The sequence below is a fragment of the Pongo pygmaeus genome, chromosome 10 (genome assembly GCF_028885625.2).
Source record: "Pongo pygmaeus isolate AG05252 chromosome 10, NHGRI_mPonPyg2-v2.0_pri, whole genome shotgun sequence".
In the NCBI taxonomy this organism is placed as follows: Eukaryota; Metazoa; Chordata; class Mammalia; order Primates; family Hominidae; genus Pongo; species Pongo pygmaeus.
Genome location: NC_072383.2, coordinates 54,090,218 through 54,104,813, shown reverse-complemented (window position 1 = coordinate 54,104,813; position 14,596 = coordinate 54,090,218). Strand labels below are relative to the sequence as shown.

Below are 14,596 nucleotides of genomic sequence, written 5' to 3'. Positions count from 1 at the left end.
AGTTATGGATATGAAAGGGTATAATTAGGCCGGGCGCGGTGGCTCACTTCTGTAATCCCAGCACTTTGGGAGGTCGAGGTGGGTGGATCACGAGGTCAGGAGTTCAAGACCAGCCTGACCAAGATGGTGAAACCCCGTCTCTACTAAAAATACAAAAATTAGCCGGGAGTGGTGGATGGCGACTGTAACCCTAGCTGAGGCAGATAATTGCTCCAACCCGGGAGGCAGAGGTTGCAGTGAGCCGAGATCACGCCACTGTATGCCAGCCTGGGCGATAGGGCGAGACTCTGTCTCAAAAAAAGGAAAAAAAAAAAAGGGTATAATTTATGCCTTTTCTGGGCAATGCTGGGTCTTTGCTATAGCTGCCCAGTACCCTAAGTCAGACTGAAGATGTACAATATGGTTTCCGTTAATTGTGTAAGCCGACAAACTACAGGTCCCAGGATAGCTTGAGACCTGTAATTGCTCACAAAGATGGGTCTGGTGCTGCCGTGCTTCCTGGGAGATGTAGTTTCCTGTGTATTGAAACCTGGGCTGCTCGCTGGCCGGCAGCGCACCATTTTGAAGGTCCTAGCCCACCTGGGCTGGCTCACGCGCACGACTAGCCGCTCCCATACAGCACGCCCGGGCTCTGTCGTCGCTTAAGGCCACTCCTATTCTACGGCTGACCCCTGGTGGTCACGTGGAGCCGTTCGCCACGCAAGTCTGGGTCCTTCGGCGATTGACCGGGGTCCTTGCTGTCCGGGAGCCTCTCCTAAGCTGCCTGTTCACGCGAGAGTTTGGAGGGGCGGGTTTGGGGTCGGTGTCTGATTGGGGCTCGCACCGCAGCACGCTGGAGCCCTGCTTAGGTACCAGTTAGCGCCAGGGGAGCTGGGTCGGGCGGTCACCGGGACACCCCGTGTGTGGCAGGCGGCGAAGCGCTCTGGAGAATCCCGGACAGCCCTGCTCCCTGCAGCCAGGTGTAGTTTCGGGAGCCCCTGGGGCCAAAGTGAGAATCCAGCGGTCTTCCAGCGCTTGGGCCACGGCGGCGGCCCTGGGAGCAGAGGTGGGACGGATGCGGGCGGCGAGGCGCTGGGCGCTGAGGGTTGGGGATGGACTGAAGCGAAAGCAATGGCGGAGTCCTTAGAAAGGGGGCTGGTGTGCGTACGGATAATCACTTACGGGCTGGAGGTGGCGACGCAGGAATCTTCGGTGCAGGATCCAAATGGGCCCTAGTTATTGCTCTCCTCGCTGGCCTCCTGGCCTGACTGAGGGCTCCCTGCCGGCAGTTCCTTAGTGCCTGTAGTCCTCACGTAATCGCCAACTTACCTCCTGTAGCTGCCACAAAGCCCTGTGAACCCTAGGCATGCAGTGCTAAAGTACCAACACCCAGGGCCTCACGTATCCACGTAGAGTCGGGCTGAGCCGCAAGTCCTGAGCTCGCGCTCCCACCCACCACCCTGGGGGAATCAGAGCCCTCAAGCGCTGGAACAGAGAAGCCCCTTTGTGTCCCGGCCATTTCCTGGAAAGTAGAGCCAGAGTCCCAGTGAGGCCTTTGAAAGCCTTGGGGTGAGGAGTGGGGGGGTCAGGGAAAAATGGAGTCGGCTCCTCACACTTATGTTTTATTCCCACACAAACCCAGGTGGAGCGACCCCATTACGCTAAAGATGAAAGGCTGGGGTTGGCTGGCCCTGCTTCTGGGGGCCCTGCTGGGAACCGCCTGGGCTCGGAGGAGCCAGGATCTCCACTGTGGAGGTAAAGGCACAACGGGAAAAAGAAGTGGAGGAAGCAGAGCCTTGGGAGGGCGTGAGATCCAAGGCCTGGGAGAAGGATGAATGGAAATCCTGGGTTGATCCCATTCTCCTCACACCCTACCCCCTACCCTGTCCCCTGCTCTCATTCTCTCCTCTTCCACCAGCATGCAGGGCTCTGGTGGATGAACTAGAATGGGAAATTGCCCAGGTGGACCCCAAGAAGACCATTCAGATGGGATCTTTCCGGATCAATCCAGATGGCAGCCAGTCAGTAGTGGAGGTAACTGTTACTGTTCCCCCAAACAAAGTAGCTCACTCTGGCTTTGGATGAAAATTCGACTGCTTAAAAAGGACCTTGGTTTAATAGAAATGAAGAAAACACACTCAGAAAAAAGATTTGGCTCTGTCTCATTTGGAAGAAGCTGCAGGCTTATTCCCCATGCACTTGCTTCCTGGCTGCAAACCTTAATACTTTGTTTCTGCTGTAGAATTTGTAGCAAACAGGGAGTCCTGATCAGCACCCTTCTCCACATCCACATGACTCGTTTTTAATGTAGCACTGTGGTATACATATAAACATCCGTTCAAAATCTGAGTCGGAGCTAAAAATAAAAAATGAAAAAACAGAAATAAGAATAAAAGGTCTTATCCTCATAATTAGGAAATTTTAGTCGAAAACAACACACATGTACACAAAGATGTATCTAATAAGCAATATATAAGGCAACGTTAAGATTACAGTGCTAGCCTGGGCATCATGGCAAAACACCAACTCTACAAAAAAATGCAAAAGTTAGCAGTGCATGGTGGCATGTGCCTGTAGTGACAGCTACTTGGAAGGCTGAGGTGGGAGGATCACTTGAGCCTAGAGGATCACTTGAGCCCAGGAGGTCAAGGCTGCAGTAAGCCGTGATCGTGCCACTGCACTCCAGCCTGGGAAACACAGCAAGACCCTGTCTCAAAAAAAACCCAAAACCCAGCACTTTGGGAGGTCAAGGCAGGCGGATCACCTGAGGTTAGAAGTTCGAGACCAGCCTGGCCAACATGGTGAAACTCCGTCTCTACTAAAAATACAAAAAAGTAGCCAGGCGCGGTGGTGCATGCCTATAGTCCCAGCTACTCAGGAGGCTGAGGCAGGAGAATCACTTGAACCCAGGAGGCGGAAGTTGCAGTGAGCCAAGATCACACCACTGCACTCCAGTCTGGTTGACAAGAGCAAAACTCTGTCTTGGAAAAAAAAAAAGAGGCCGGGCGCGGTGGCTTACGCCTGTAATGCCAGCACTTTGAGAGGCTGAGGCGGGCGGATCACAAGGTCAGGAGATCGAAACCATCCTGGCTAATACGGTGAAACCCCGTCTCTATTAAAAATACAAAAAATTAGCCAGGCGTGGTGGTGGGTGCCTGTAGTCCCAGCTACTCAGAAGGCTGAGGCAAAAGAATGGCGTGAACCCGGGAGGCAGAGCTTGCAGTGAGCTGAGATGGCACCACTGCACTCTAGCCTGGGTGACAGAGCGAGACTCCGTCTCAAAAAAAAAAAGAAAAGAAAAAAGATTATGGTACTTTAATAGCTGTTATTCACAGAGCCTACACTACCTCTTTAATACTGTGCTTACTGAGGATATTAGTTTCAATTTAAACAAAATTATTATTATTATTTTTTTTTGAGATGGAGTTTCACGCTTGTTACCCAGGCTAGAGTGCAATGACGCAATCTCGGCTCACGGCAACCTCTGCCTCCCGGGTTCAAGCGATTCTCCTGCCTCAGCCTCCCGAGTAGCTGGGATTACAGGCATGCACCACCACACCTGGCTAATTTTGTATTTTTAGTAGAGACAGGGTTTCTCCATGTTGGTCAGGATGGTCTTGAACTCCTGACCTCAGGTAAGCCACCCTCCTCGGCCTCCCAAAGTGCTGGGATTACAGGCGTGAGCCACCACGCCCGGCCAAAAATAAAATATTAATGAACACATGGACACAGGGAGGGGAACATCACACATCAGGTCCTGTTGGGGTGTGGGGGACTAGGGGAGGGATAGCATTAGGAGAAATACCTAATGTAGATGACCGGTTGATGGGTGCAGCAAACCACCATGGCACATGTATACCTATGCAACAAACCTGCACGTTCTGCACATGTATCCCAGAACTTAAAGTATAATTTAAAAAAAAATTATCTTCATCTATAGAAATTAGAAGTATAAGTTGATCAGGTTAATCAAAAAATTCTGTTTATAACTTGGAGCTAATGTTAACTGTCTTGTTTCTTAGAATTGTACAATGAGGTGCCGGGCACGGTGGCTCATGCCTGTAATCCCAGCACTTTGGGAGGCTGAGGCGGGCGGATTACCTGAAGTCGGGAGTTTGAGACCAGCCTGACCAACATGGAGAAACCCCGTCTCTACTAAAAATACAAAATTAGCTGGGCGTGGTGGCACATGCCTGTAATCCCAACTACTCGGGAAGCTGAGGCAGGAGAATCACTTGAACCCGGGAGGTGGAGGTTGTGGTGAGCCGAGATCGCGCCATTGCACTCTAGCCTGGGCAACAAGAGTGAAACTCTGTCTCAAAAAGAAAAAAAAAAAAAAAAAAAAGAATTGTACAATGAGGTAAAATAAAATCATATATTCGAAACTACTTCCAAGTACAGTGGCTCATACCTGTAATCCCAGCACTCTGGGAGGCCAAGGCAGGCAGATCACTTGAGCGCAGGAGTTCAAGACCAGCCTGGGCAACATGGCAAGACCCCATCTCTACAAAAAAAATACAAAAAAGTAGCTGGGTATGGTGGTGTGCACCTGTGTGAGGCTGAGGTGGGAGGATCACCTGAGCCTGGGAGATCCAAGCTGTAGTGAGCCTCAGTCATCACACCACTGCACTCCAGCCTGGGCAACGGAGTAAGGTCTGTCTCCAAAAAAAAAAGAAAAAAAAAAGTACTTTGAAATAACCATAGTAAACTTATGGTTTACTATCAAGTAAACCATACTAATTTAAAACCAGGCTGGGCGCGGTGGCTCATGCCTGTAATCCCAGCACTTGGGGAGGCCGAGGTGGGCGGATCACGAGGTCAGGAGATCGAGACCATCCTGGCTAGCACGGTGAAACCCTGTCTCTACTAAAAAAAACAAAAAATTAGCTGGGCGTGGTGGCGGGTGCCTGTAGTCCCAGCTACTCGGGAGGCTGAGGCAGGGGAATGGTGTGAACCCGGGAGGCGGAGCTTGCAGTGAGCTGAGATAGCGCCACTGCAGTCCAGCCTGGTCGAAAGAGTGAGACTCCATCTCAAAAAAATAAATAAATAAATAAAATAAAATAAATAAAAACCACACTAGGTCAGGCACAGTGGCTCATGTCTGTAATCCCAGCACTCTGGGATGCCGAGGCAGGCGGATCACCTGAGGTCTGGAGATTGAGACCAGCCTGACCAACATGGAGAAACCCCATCTCTACTAAAAATACAGAAGTTAGCCGGGTGTGGTGGTGCATGCCTGTAGTCCCAGCTACTCAGGAGGCTGAGGCAGGAGAATCACTTGAACCCAGGAGGCAGAGGTTGCAATGAGCCGAGATCGCGCCAATGCACTCCAGCCTGGGCAACAAGAGCAAAATCCCATCTCAAAAAAAAAAAAAAAAACTAATTAAAAATTAAAATCAATTAGGGAAAGCCTTTTAGAATAGGTTGTTGGAGCTAGATTTGGAAAGAAAAGTAAGGATATAAATTACTAATGTACAGAGGTAGAAGAGAGTGACCCAAGGCTGAGGACATTTCTAGGTGCCTTATGCCCGCTCAGAGGCCCACCTCACAGAGCTGCTGGAGGAGATATGTGACCGGATGAAGGAGTATGGGGAACAGATTGATCCTTCCACCCATCGCAAGAACTACGTACGTGTAGTGGGCCGGAATGGAGAATCCAATGAACTGGACCTACAAGGCATCCGAATCGACTCAGATATCAGCGGCACCCTCAAGTTTGCGGTGAGCTATGGGAATCGGTAGCTGGTTCTTGGACATTAAGGGGTTGTTGGAGAACCAATTAGAAAGTTAGGCTGATATCCTTGTCCTCCTCTTTGGAAGTGAAGGCAAGAGGCCTCTTATTGCCCTGTGTCACCCATTTCTCCCTTGGGTTGGCAGTGTGAGAGCATTGTGGAGGAATACGAGGATGAACTCATTGAATTCTTTTCCCGAGAGGCTGACAATGTTAAAGACAAACTTTGCAGTAAGCGAACAGGTAAGCTGCCCCCACTTTATCTCCTGTTCTAGTAGCTCTGTGGAACCTGACATTCCCTAACTCACCCATACACCCCCATCCCAGAAACCTCTGGTATTAGGTCAAGAGCTGTCTTCCATTTCCCTTGGCTTAGGGACTTGGGGTGTTCCTCCACATTTTCTGTCAGCTTTCAGAATTTGTGTCCCCTTGACCCTGAGATACAGGTGATGAGAGGGCAGTGGGGATGTTTTATCATTTATAAGCATATATTCTGCAGAATGGTGGTTGGTGTGTGTTTGTGTCAGCTTGGTCTGGGAAATTTTCTTGATACTGGCATATATCAGTATGAGAATGGCATTTTCCTTTAAATTGTTTGCCATTTGCAGATCTTTGTGACCATGCCCTGCACATATCGCATGATGAGCTATGAACCACTGGAGCAGCCCACACTGGCTTGATGGATCACCCCCAGGAGGGGAAAATGGTGGCAATGCCTTTTATATATTATGTTTTTACTGAAATGAACTGAAAAAATATGAAACCAAAAGTACAAACTGTGTTGTCTTTTCATGCCCAGAATTGCCCTTACATTAAGCTTGAAGATAAGGAGTTATAGACAGGAAAGATAATGGGAGGAGAAAGAAGAGTTTTGGGATAGATACAGGATAAAGGTAGGAGAGGCCTGAACCTTTAATTCTTCTACCTTCTGAGATTCCACTCCACTCATAAACTAGATAAGCTTTCAGTCAGTGCCCACTCAATACCACGTCTTTAGGGTCTAATTGTGGAGAATAGAGGAACCTCCATGAGTAAGCAGGTGAACATAAGTGTATGGTAGTGTAGCATTCTAGAAATCCCTTGTGTTCATGGCTGTTGAAACATAAAGTAAGACAGGGCTTGGTCTTGAAGGAAATAACGGACATTCATTATTCTTCCTTCCCTGTCCATCCAGATGGAGGGACCAGCAAGAACAGAGACAGGAAGGGGAAAATGGATGTGACCAACTCAGCTGAAAAGTAAGGGCTTTATCGGATAGGGACAGATGAGGTAAGGAAGGTTGTTTAATGAGAGGCCTTGCTTGCCAGCCTAAGCTTTTAAATTTGATGCCAGTGGCAACAATAAAGTATATCTTTCTTATCTCTATCACTAGCCATTGTCAATCTGGACTATAAGTCTGTCCACACTTCTGTGTGTAGAGATTCCAGACTGGGGCATAGGGATGAAAACCTAAAGGATACCTTCTTTTGGAAAATTCTTTTTTTCTTTTTTTTTTCTGAGACGGAGTCCCGCTCTGTCGCCTAGGCTGGAGTACAGTGGTGCGATCTCGGCTCACTGCAAGCTCCGCCTCCCAGGTTCACACCATTATCCTGACTCAGCCTCCCGAGTAGCAGGGACTACAGGCACCCACCACCACGCTGGCTAATTTTGTGTGTGTGTGTGTGTGTGTGAGACGGCGTCTCGCTCTATCGCCCAGGCTGGAGTACAGTGGCGTGATCTCAGCTTACTGCAAGCTTCGCCTCCCGGGTTCATGCCATTCTCCTGCCTCAGCCTCCCGAGTAGCTGGGACTATAGGCACCCGCCACCACGCCCGGCTAATTTTTTATATTTTTAGTAGAGACAGGGTTTCACCATGTTAGCCAGGATGGTCTCGATCTCCTGACTTCGTGATCCACCCGCCTTGGCCTCCCAAAGTGCTGGGATTACAGGCGTGAGCCACCGCGCCTGGTGGAAAATTCTTAAAACACCCTGAGCTTGAGGTATGGTTGTCTCAGGGTTTCAAATGGAATGTCTCCAGTCCCAAGAACACCTCAAGGAGAGAAGACTTGAATAAACATTTCAAAGGTTTTAAAAATTATATCATTTTAGAATCTAAAGGAACCTTAGAGGTCATCTGGTTCACCTCTGCCCATTTTATTGATGAAGAAGCTGAGGCTCAGAGAAGCCATAGAACTTCATGAAGTTCTGTATTTAATGGCAAAACTGGGTCTATAAGCTAACTTTCCCAAGTGCCAATCTGATCTAATATAGCTATAGAGTAGCTTCTATTTTAAGTCTTTTTTCTCTAATAATACCTTGCAATAAGCCTGGCACATAGAATGCATATATTCCACAAAGCTTTTTTGTACCAAAAATCCCTGCGAAATCTGACAAATTAACTAGAGCACAGAGCAAGCACTCTGATATTTATTGTCAACTAATATCAGCCTGGTGTTAATTCCATCTTCTCCCATCATCCATAAGAAATGCTGTGTTCTGTCTAGTTTTCCAAACCAACTATTATAAACCTTATTTTTTCTTCTATGATGCATATAAGTAATAATTACATTTTTTCATGTCCCTGAAAGTATACCCAAGGTGCTGTCCATTTCGTGCTTTGTGCCTAAAAATGCCTTTCTTTTCCATCAGAAAGCTTATCAGAAGTATAAATGAGAGTACTCTTCAAGCCAGATGCGGTGGCTCATGCCCCTAATCCCAACACTTTGGGAGGCCAAGGTAGAAGAATCATGATCACTTGAGTCCAGGAGTTTGAGACCAGCCTAGGCAATATAGTGAGACCCCATCGCTACAAAAAATACAAAAATTAGGCGGCATAATGCTGTGCACCTGTGGTCCCAGCAACTCTGGAGGCCAAGGTGGCAAGATCTCTCGAACCCAGGAGGCTGAGGCTGCACTGAGCTGTGATTGTACTACTTCACTCTAGCCTAGGCAACAGAGTGAGACCCTGTCTCAAATACAATAAAGAGAGTACTCTTCTGGAAACTTAAAACTGTTTTAATTTAGAAAACAAATTATTCATAGTTTTAAATAAATAAGTTTAATGTTAATCAGTAACAAGTTACTTGTGATGCACCTTTCTGGTTTGTCAAAGTACAGCTGTTAAGAACTCTCCAGCTGGAGAAACTTTGTCATTGGTACACAAAGGATATGTCCTATATAGGAAAGGGTGGATGTTACCTTCTAGGCTTGATTAAGGATACACTTTGTGGGTTTTTTTTTTTTTTTTTTTTTTTTCCTGAGGCAGAGTCTCGCTCTGTCGCCCAGGCTGAAGTGCAGTGGTACAATCTTGGCTTACTGCAACCTCCACCTCCCGGTTCAAGCGATTCTCCTGACTCAGCCTCCCAAGTAGCTGGGATTACAGGCATGTGCCATCATGCCCAACTAATTTTTGAGTTTTTTCTAGAGACAGTGTTTCACCATGTTGGCCAGGCTGGTCTCAAACTCCTGGCTTCAAGTAACCCGCCCACCTCAGCCTCCCAAAGTGTTGGGATTACAGGCGTGAGCCACCGTGCCCAGCAGGAAGATACACTTTGCAAACCTCTTTTTTTATTATTATTATCATTATTATTATTACTATCTTAGCGAGACAGGGGTCTTGCTCTGTTGCCCAGGCTGGAGTGAAATGGCATGATCATAACTCATTGCAGCCTCTAACTCCTGGCTTCAAGCAATCCTCCTGCCTTGGCCTCCTGAGTTTCTAGGATTACAGGCAAGCACCACCATGCCCGGCTTTGCACATGTTTTAATTCATATCACAAGGAATGCATGAATTTATCTGAACCCTCTGGAGGTTCATTATAATAAATTATAGCCCAGTATTTGGTAGAGCATATGCTCTTAACCTTGTAAATCTGATCACGCTTCAGATGCCTTCTAACTTAGTTTATCAGTAAAATGTTAGAACTTAACAAACATTTCCGAAGACAGTGTTAAATGAGGTACAGATATAACAGGAAAGTTTATTATGTGAAAATTTAGTCCTTTAGAAATACGTTTTAGGGCTGGGCGCAGTGGCTCATGCCTGTAATCCCAGCACTTGGGGATGCCGAGGTGGACAGATCAATTGAGGCCAGGAGTTCGAGACCAAGCCTGGGCAACATGCCAAAAACCCATCTCTACCAAAAATACAAAAATTAGCCAGGTGTAGTGGCATGCGCCTATAGTCCCAGCTACTAGGGAGGCAGAAGTTACAGTGAAGATTGCGCCACTGCACTTCAGCCTGGGCAATAAAGTGAGACTCAAAAAAAAGTTTAGGCCAGATGCAGCGGCTCACACCTATAATCCTAACACTTTGGGAGGCCGAGGCAGGAGGATCTTTTGAGCCCAGGAGTTCGAGACCACCCTGGACAACATAGCAGGACCCTGTCTATGCAAAAAAACTAGCTGGGTATAGTGGAAGGCATCTGTAGTCCTAGCTACTCAGTAGGCTAAGGTGGGAGGACTGTTTGAGCCAGGGAGGTCGAGATTGCAGTGAGTCATGATCTCGCCACTGCACTCCAGCCTGGGTGACAGAGCAAGACCCTGTCTCAAAAAAAAACAAAAAAAGTGAAGTGGCATGATCTCGACTCACTGCAACCTCCACCTCCCGGGTTCAAGTGATTCTCCTGCCTCAGCCTCCCAAGTAGCTGGGACTACAGGTGCCTGCCACCATGCCCGGCTAATTTTTGTATTTTTAGTAGAGGTGGGGTTTCACCATGTTGGCCAGACTGGTCTTGAACTCCTGATCTGAAATGATCCACCCACTTTGGCCTCCCGAAGTGCTGGGATTACAGGCATGAGCCACTGCCTGGCCGAAAAAAAAAAAAAGTTCTATAGGATTTTTTAACTTAAAAAGCATTCATAGGTACAATATTCCTTTAAATATAGGACAGGGGCCAGGTGCAGTGGTTTACGCCTGTAATCCCAGCAGTTTTGGAGGCTGAGGCAGCGGATCACTTGAGCTCAGGAGTTCGAGACCAGCCTGGGCAACATGGAGAAACCCCATCTCTACAAAAAATACAAAAGTTAACCAGGCAGGGCACACCTGTAGTCCCAGCCACCCAGGAGGCTGAGGTGGGAGGATGGCTTGGGCCCAGGAGGTTGCCGTGAGCTGAGATCTTGCCACTGCACTCCAGCCTGGGTGACAGAGCCAGACCCTGTCATAAATAAATAGGAATAAATAGCATGGGGAAGGGAAATAATATATGTTGAATACTTGTACAACAAGCACATACACACTCATTTGATCTTTTTTTTTTTTTTTGAGACAGGGTTTTGCTCTGTTGTCCAGGCTGGAGTACAGTGGTGAGATTATGGCTCACTGCAACCTCCACCTCCCAGGCTCCAGCAATCCTCCCACCTCAGCCTCCTGAGTAGCTGGGACTACAGGCGCGCATCACCAGGCCCAACTAACTTAAAAAATGTTTCGTAGAGATGGGGTCTTGCTGTTTTGCCCAGGCCGGTCTCAAACTCCTGGGCTCCAGTGATCCTCTTGGCCTCCCAAAGTGCCAGGATTACAAATGTGAGCCACCTTGCCTGGCCTCATTTAATCTTTACAACTCTAAGAAATAGATGTTATTCCTATTTTATAGATGAAGAAACTAAGCTCAGAGAGATTAAGTGTCTTGCTAGTCAGCGAGGAGCCAAGACTTCAACCCCAGTGATCCTCTAATCCCTAGTCCAGTCATCTTTCTGTTATACCTCATTCTATGTAGTGGAGTCTCCAAGTGGCTGTATAAAGTAGCACTTTTTAAATATGGCTTGAAAAACCATCTCCAAGTTTGAATGTATGCCCTCTGATTCTAGTAATCTGTAGTGGAAAAGCATTATATCCTCTGTTCAGCCATTTTTCCTGACTGTTCCTTATAAGACACCCCTTTTACCTTTCTGGTCATTTTTCGTTTGTTTCTGCTGTTGTTGTTTGAGACGGAGTCTCGCTCTGTCGCCCAGGCTGGAGTGCAGTGATGCAATCTCGGCTCACTGTAACCTCCGCTTCCCCTGCTCATGCGATTCTCCTACCTGAGCCTTCCAAGTAGCTGGGATTACAGACATGCACCACCACGCCTGGCTAATTTTGTATTTTTAGTAAAGACAGGGTTTCTCCATGTTGGTCAGGCTGGTCTCAAACTCCCAACCTCAGGTGATCCGCCCGCCTCGGTCTCCCAAAGTGCTGGGATTACAGGCATGAGCCACCGCACCCGGCCTAATTTTTGTATTTTTAGTAGAGACGGGGTTTCAACATGTTGGCCAGGCTGGTCTCAAACTCCTGACTTCAAGTAATCCGCCTGTCTTGGCCTCCCAAAATGCTGGGATTACAGGAGTGAGCCACCACGCCTGGGCTGTAGTATTTGAGACGAGCTTGCTCAGTAGCCCAGGCTGGAATGGAGTACATGGAGTGCAGTGGTGTGATCATGGCTCACTGTAGCCTCAACCTCCTGAGCTCAACTGATCCTCCAACCTCAGCTGCCCCAGTAGCTGGGACTATAGGCGCACACCACCTGGACTGGCTAATTTTTACATTTTTTGTAGAGGTGGAATTTCATCATGTTGCCCAGGGTGGACTTGAATTCCTGGTCTTAGGTGATCCTCCTGCCTTGGCCTTCCAAAGTGCTGAGACTACCACGCCTGGGATTATAGGCATGAGAAACCACACCCAGCCCCTTTCTGGTCATTTCAAATGCTGAATGTTTGTCTCTCCTACCTTTATGTATTCTGGGAGTCACCATTTATTATCTAGTTCACGTATGGATGTGAAAGTCTTTACAGATGAGTAAGACTATAGTTCCTTATCTTTTATTTTTGTTTTTTTTTTTAGAGACAAGGTCTCACTATGTTGCCCAATCTGGAGTACAGTGGCTGTTCACAGGCGTGATCATTAGGCACTATAGCCTCAAATTCGTGGGCTCAAGCAATCCTCCTGCCTCAGCCTCCCTAGCAACTGTAACTACAGGCACATTCCACCTTGCTTGGCTTAAATATCTTTTTATTTATTTATTTATTTTTGAGACAGAGTCTCGCTCTGTCACCCAGGCTGGAGTGCAGTGGCACAACCTCGGCTCACTGCAAGCTCCGCCTCCTGGGTTTACGCCATTCTCCTGTCTCAGCCTCCCGAGTAGCTGGGACTACAGGCACCCGCCACCACACCCGGCTAATTTTTTGTATTTTTAGTAGAGACGGGGTTTCACCGTGTTAGCCAGGATGGTCTAGATCTCCTGACCTTGTGATCCACCTGCCTCAGCCTCCCAAAGTGCTGGGATTACAGGCGTGAGCCACCATGCCCAGCCGAAATATCTTTGTAGCAACACAGTGAGTTGATGTCTCCAGGAGACAGTTGACAGTGACTCAAAAATCCCCTTACTGAGTTGCAGCTGATAGTTCACAATTGCCAGATGTGGTGGCTCATGCTGGTAATCCCAACACCTTGGGAGACCAAGGAAGGAGGATCACTTGAGCCCAGAAGTTCAAGACCAGCCTGGGCAACATAGCAAGACCCTGTCTCTAAAAAAAAAAAAAAATAGGAAAAATTAGCCACGTGTGGTGGTGAGTACCTGTAGTCCCAGCTACTTGGGAGAGTGAGGTGGGAGGATCGCTTGAGGCCAGGAAGTTGGGCAGCAGTGAGCAACGATCGTGCTACTGCGTTCCAGCCTGGGTTACAGAGCAAGACCTTCTCTCAAAAAAAAAAAAAAAATCACAATCATCATGTAAGACATACAGCTTAGGGCCAGGCGCAGTGGCCAACCTGGCCAACATAGTGAAACCTTGTCTTTACTAAAAATACAAAAATTAGCTGAGTGTGGTGGCATGTGCCTGTAATCCCAGCTACTCAGGAGGCGGAGGCAGAAGAATTGCTTGAACCAGGGAGGCAGAGGTTGCAGTGAGCTGAGATCGTGCCACTGCACTCCAGCCTGGGCGACAGAGTGAGACTCCATCTCAAAGAAAAAAAAAGAAAAAGAAATACAGCCTAGTAATGCTGACCTTGGTCTGAATTTATAGCTATGCCAATTACAAGCTATGACACTGGGTAGGATACTTCATCTAAGTCTTGGTTTTCTCTTCCTTTTATTTTTTAATACCTATGAAACTTAGAGTTGTTGCGAAGATTAAGATAATGCACGTTCCAGGCCAGGCACAGTGGCTCACGCCTGTAATCCTAGCACTTTGGAGACCAGCCTGGGCAACATGGTGAAACCCCATCTCTACTAAAATAGAAAAAAAAAAAAAAAAAGAAATTAGCCAGGCGTGGCAGCATGTGCCACCCGGGAACCCGGGAGGTGGAGGTTGCAGTGAGCTGAGATCACACCACTGCACTCTAGCCTGGGCAATAGAACGAGACTCTATCTCAAAAAAAAGATAATGCATGTTCCACATTTAGATAGTATCTGCAAATAGTAAGGAATCCTCCAGTTTAAGTTTTAGCTATTATCTATTAAATAGAGGAGTTTGGTTTACCTTGTAGTTTAAGGGTTTAGATTTAGATTTTATTAGCCCACTTGTCCTTTGCCACTAGGGGGTGCTATTGCCTCCCTACACTTTAAAGAGGTCCTCCCAAGGTCACAACAACCTAAATTCTCAGCCTTCTCTCTCTTGCCCCTTCAAGTTCCCAAGCAGTTAGTTATACTTGGACCTAGAGCTCACTTGGCTGCTTTATTCACGCCAATCTTTCTTCCTTAACATTCTCTCCACCTCCCCAGGTCCCATCAGTGTTGAGAAGGAATCTAGGCCAGCTCTTGGGAGATGCCAGTTAGCCCCTTTGATCCTGTGCTTTCCAATTGCCCTTATAGCAGTCGATGTCAGGATTGGACAACTTCAAAACAAGTCCATAAAGTCCCCATGGCACTAGTGGCTCTGGGAACCAGTGTCGAGAGGCTTAGAGCATTGCTGTTCCCCACCCAATCACTAAAGCTCCAA

At 47.6% G+C, this 14,596-nt stretch overlaps 1 protein-coding gene across 3 annotated transcripts; it reads left to right on the top strand.

Annotated features, from left to right (window-relative positions):
• The first annotated feature begins 507 nt into the window (after positions 1–507).
• CNPY2 (canopy FGF signaling regulator 2) lies at positions 508–6,486 on the top strand. Of its 3 annotated transcripts, none has more exons than XM_054445278.2 (6): positions 508–988; positions 1,622–1,734; positions 1,898–2,013; positions 5,497–5,700; positions 5,857–5,953; positions 6,319–6,486. In XM_054445278.2, the coding sequence occupies exons 2-6, from the start codon at positions 1,647–1,649 to the stop codon at positions 6,360–6,362; spliced, it is 549 nt and encodes a 182-aa protein (XP_054301253.1). In that variant the 5' UTR covers positions 508–988; positions 1,622–1,646; the 3' UTR covers positions 6,363–6,486. The 3 variants fall into 3 exon arrangements, with proteins under 3 accessions (XP_054301253.1, XP_054301252.1, XP_054301254.1); XM_054445277.2 differs by having other exon boundaries at positions 520–1,045; XM_054445279.2 differs by having other exon boundaries at positions 565–959.
• The last annotated feature ends 8,110 nt before the right edge of the window (positions 6,487–14,596 follow it).

What these genes read in the sequence shown, in the direction of transcription:
- CNPY2 (XM_054445278.2), top strand. Translation starts at nt 1,647, where the DNA reads ATGAAAGGCTGGGGTTGGCTGGCCCTGCTTCTGGGGGCCCTGCTGGGA. An exon ending in GCAGCCAGTCAGTAGTGGAG is followed by an intron (nt 2,014 to 5,496) that starts GTAACTGTTACT and finishes GGACATTTCTAG; the next exon opens with GTGCCTTATGCCCGCTCAGA. An exon ending in ACTTTGCAGTAAGCGAACAG is followed by an intron (nt 5,954 to 6,318) that starts GTAAGCTGCCCC and finishes TGCCATTTGCAG; the next exon opens with ATCTTTGTGACCATGCCCTG.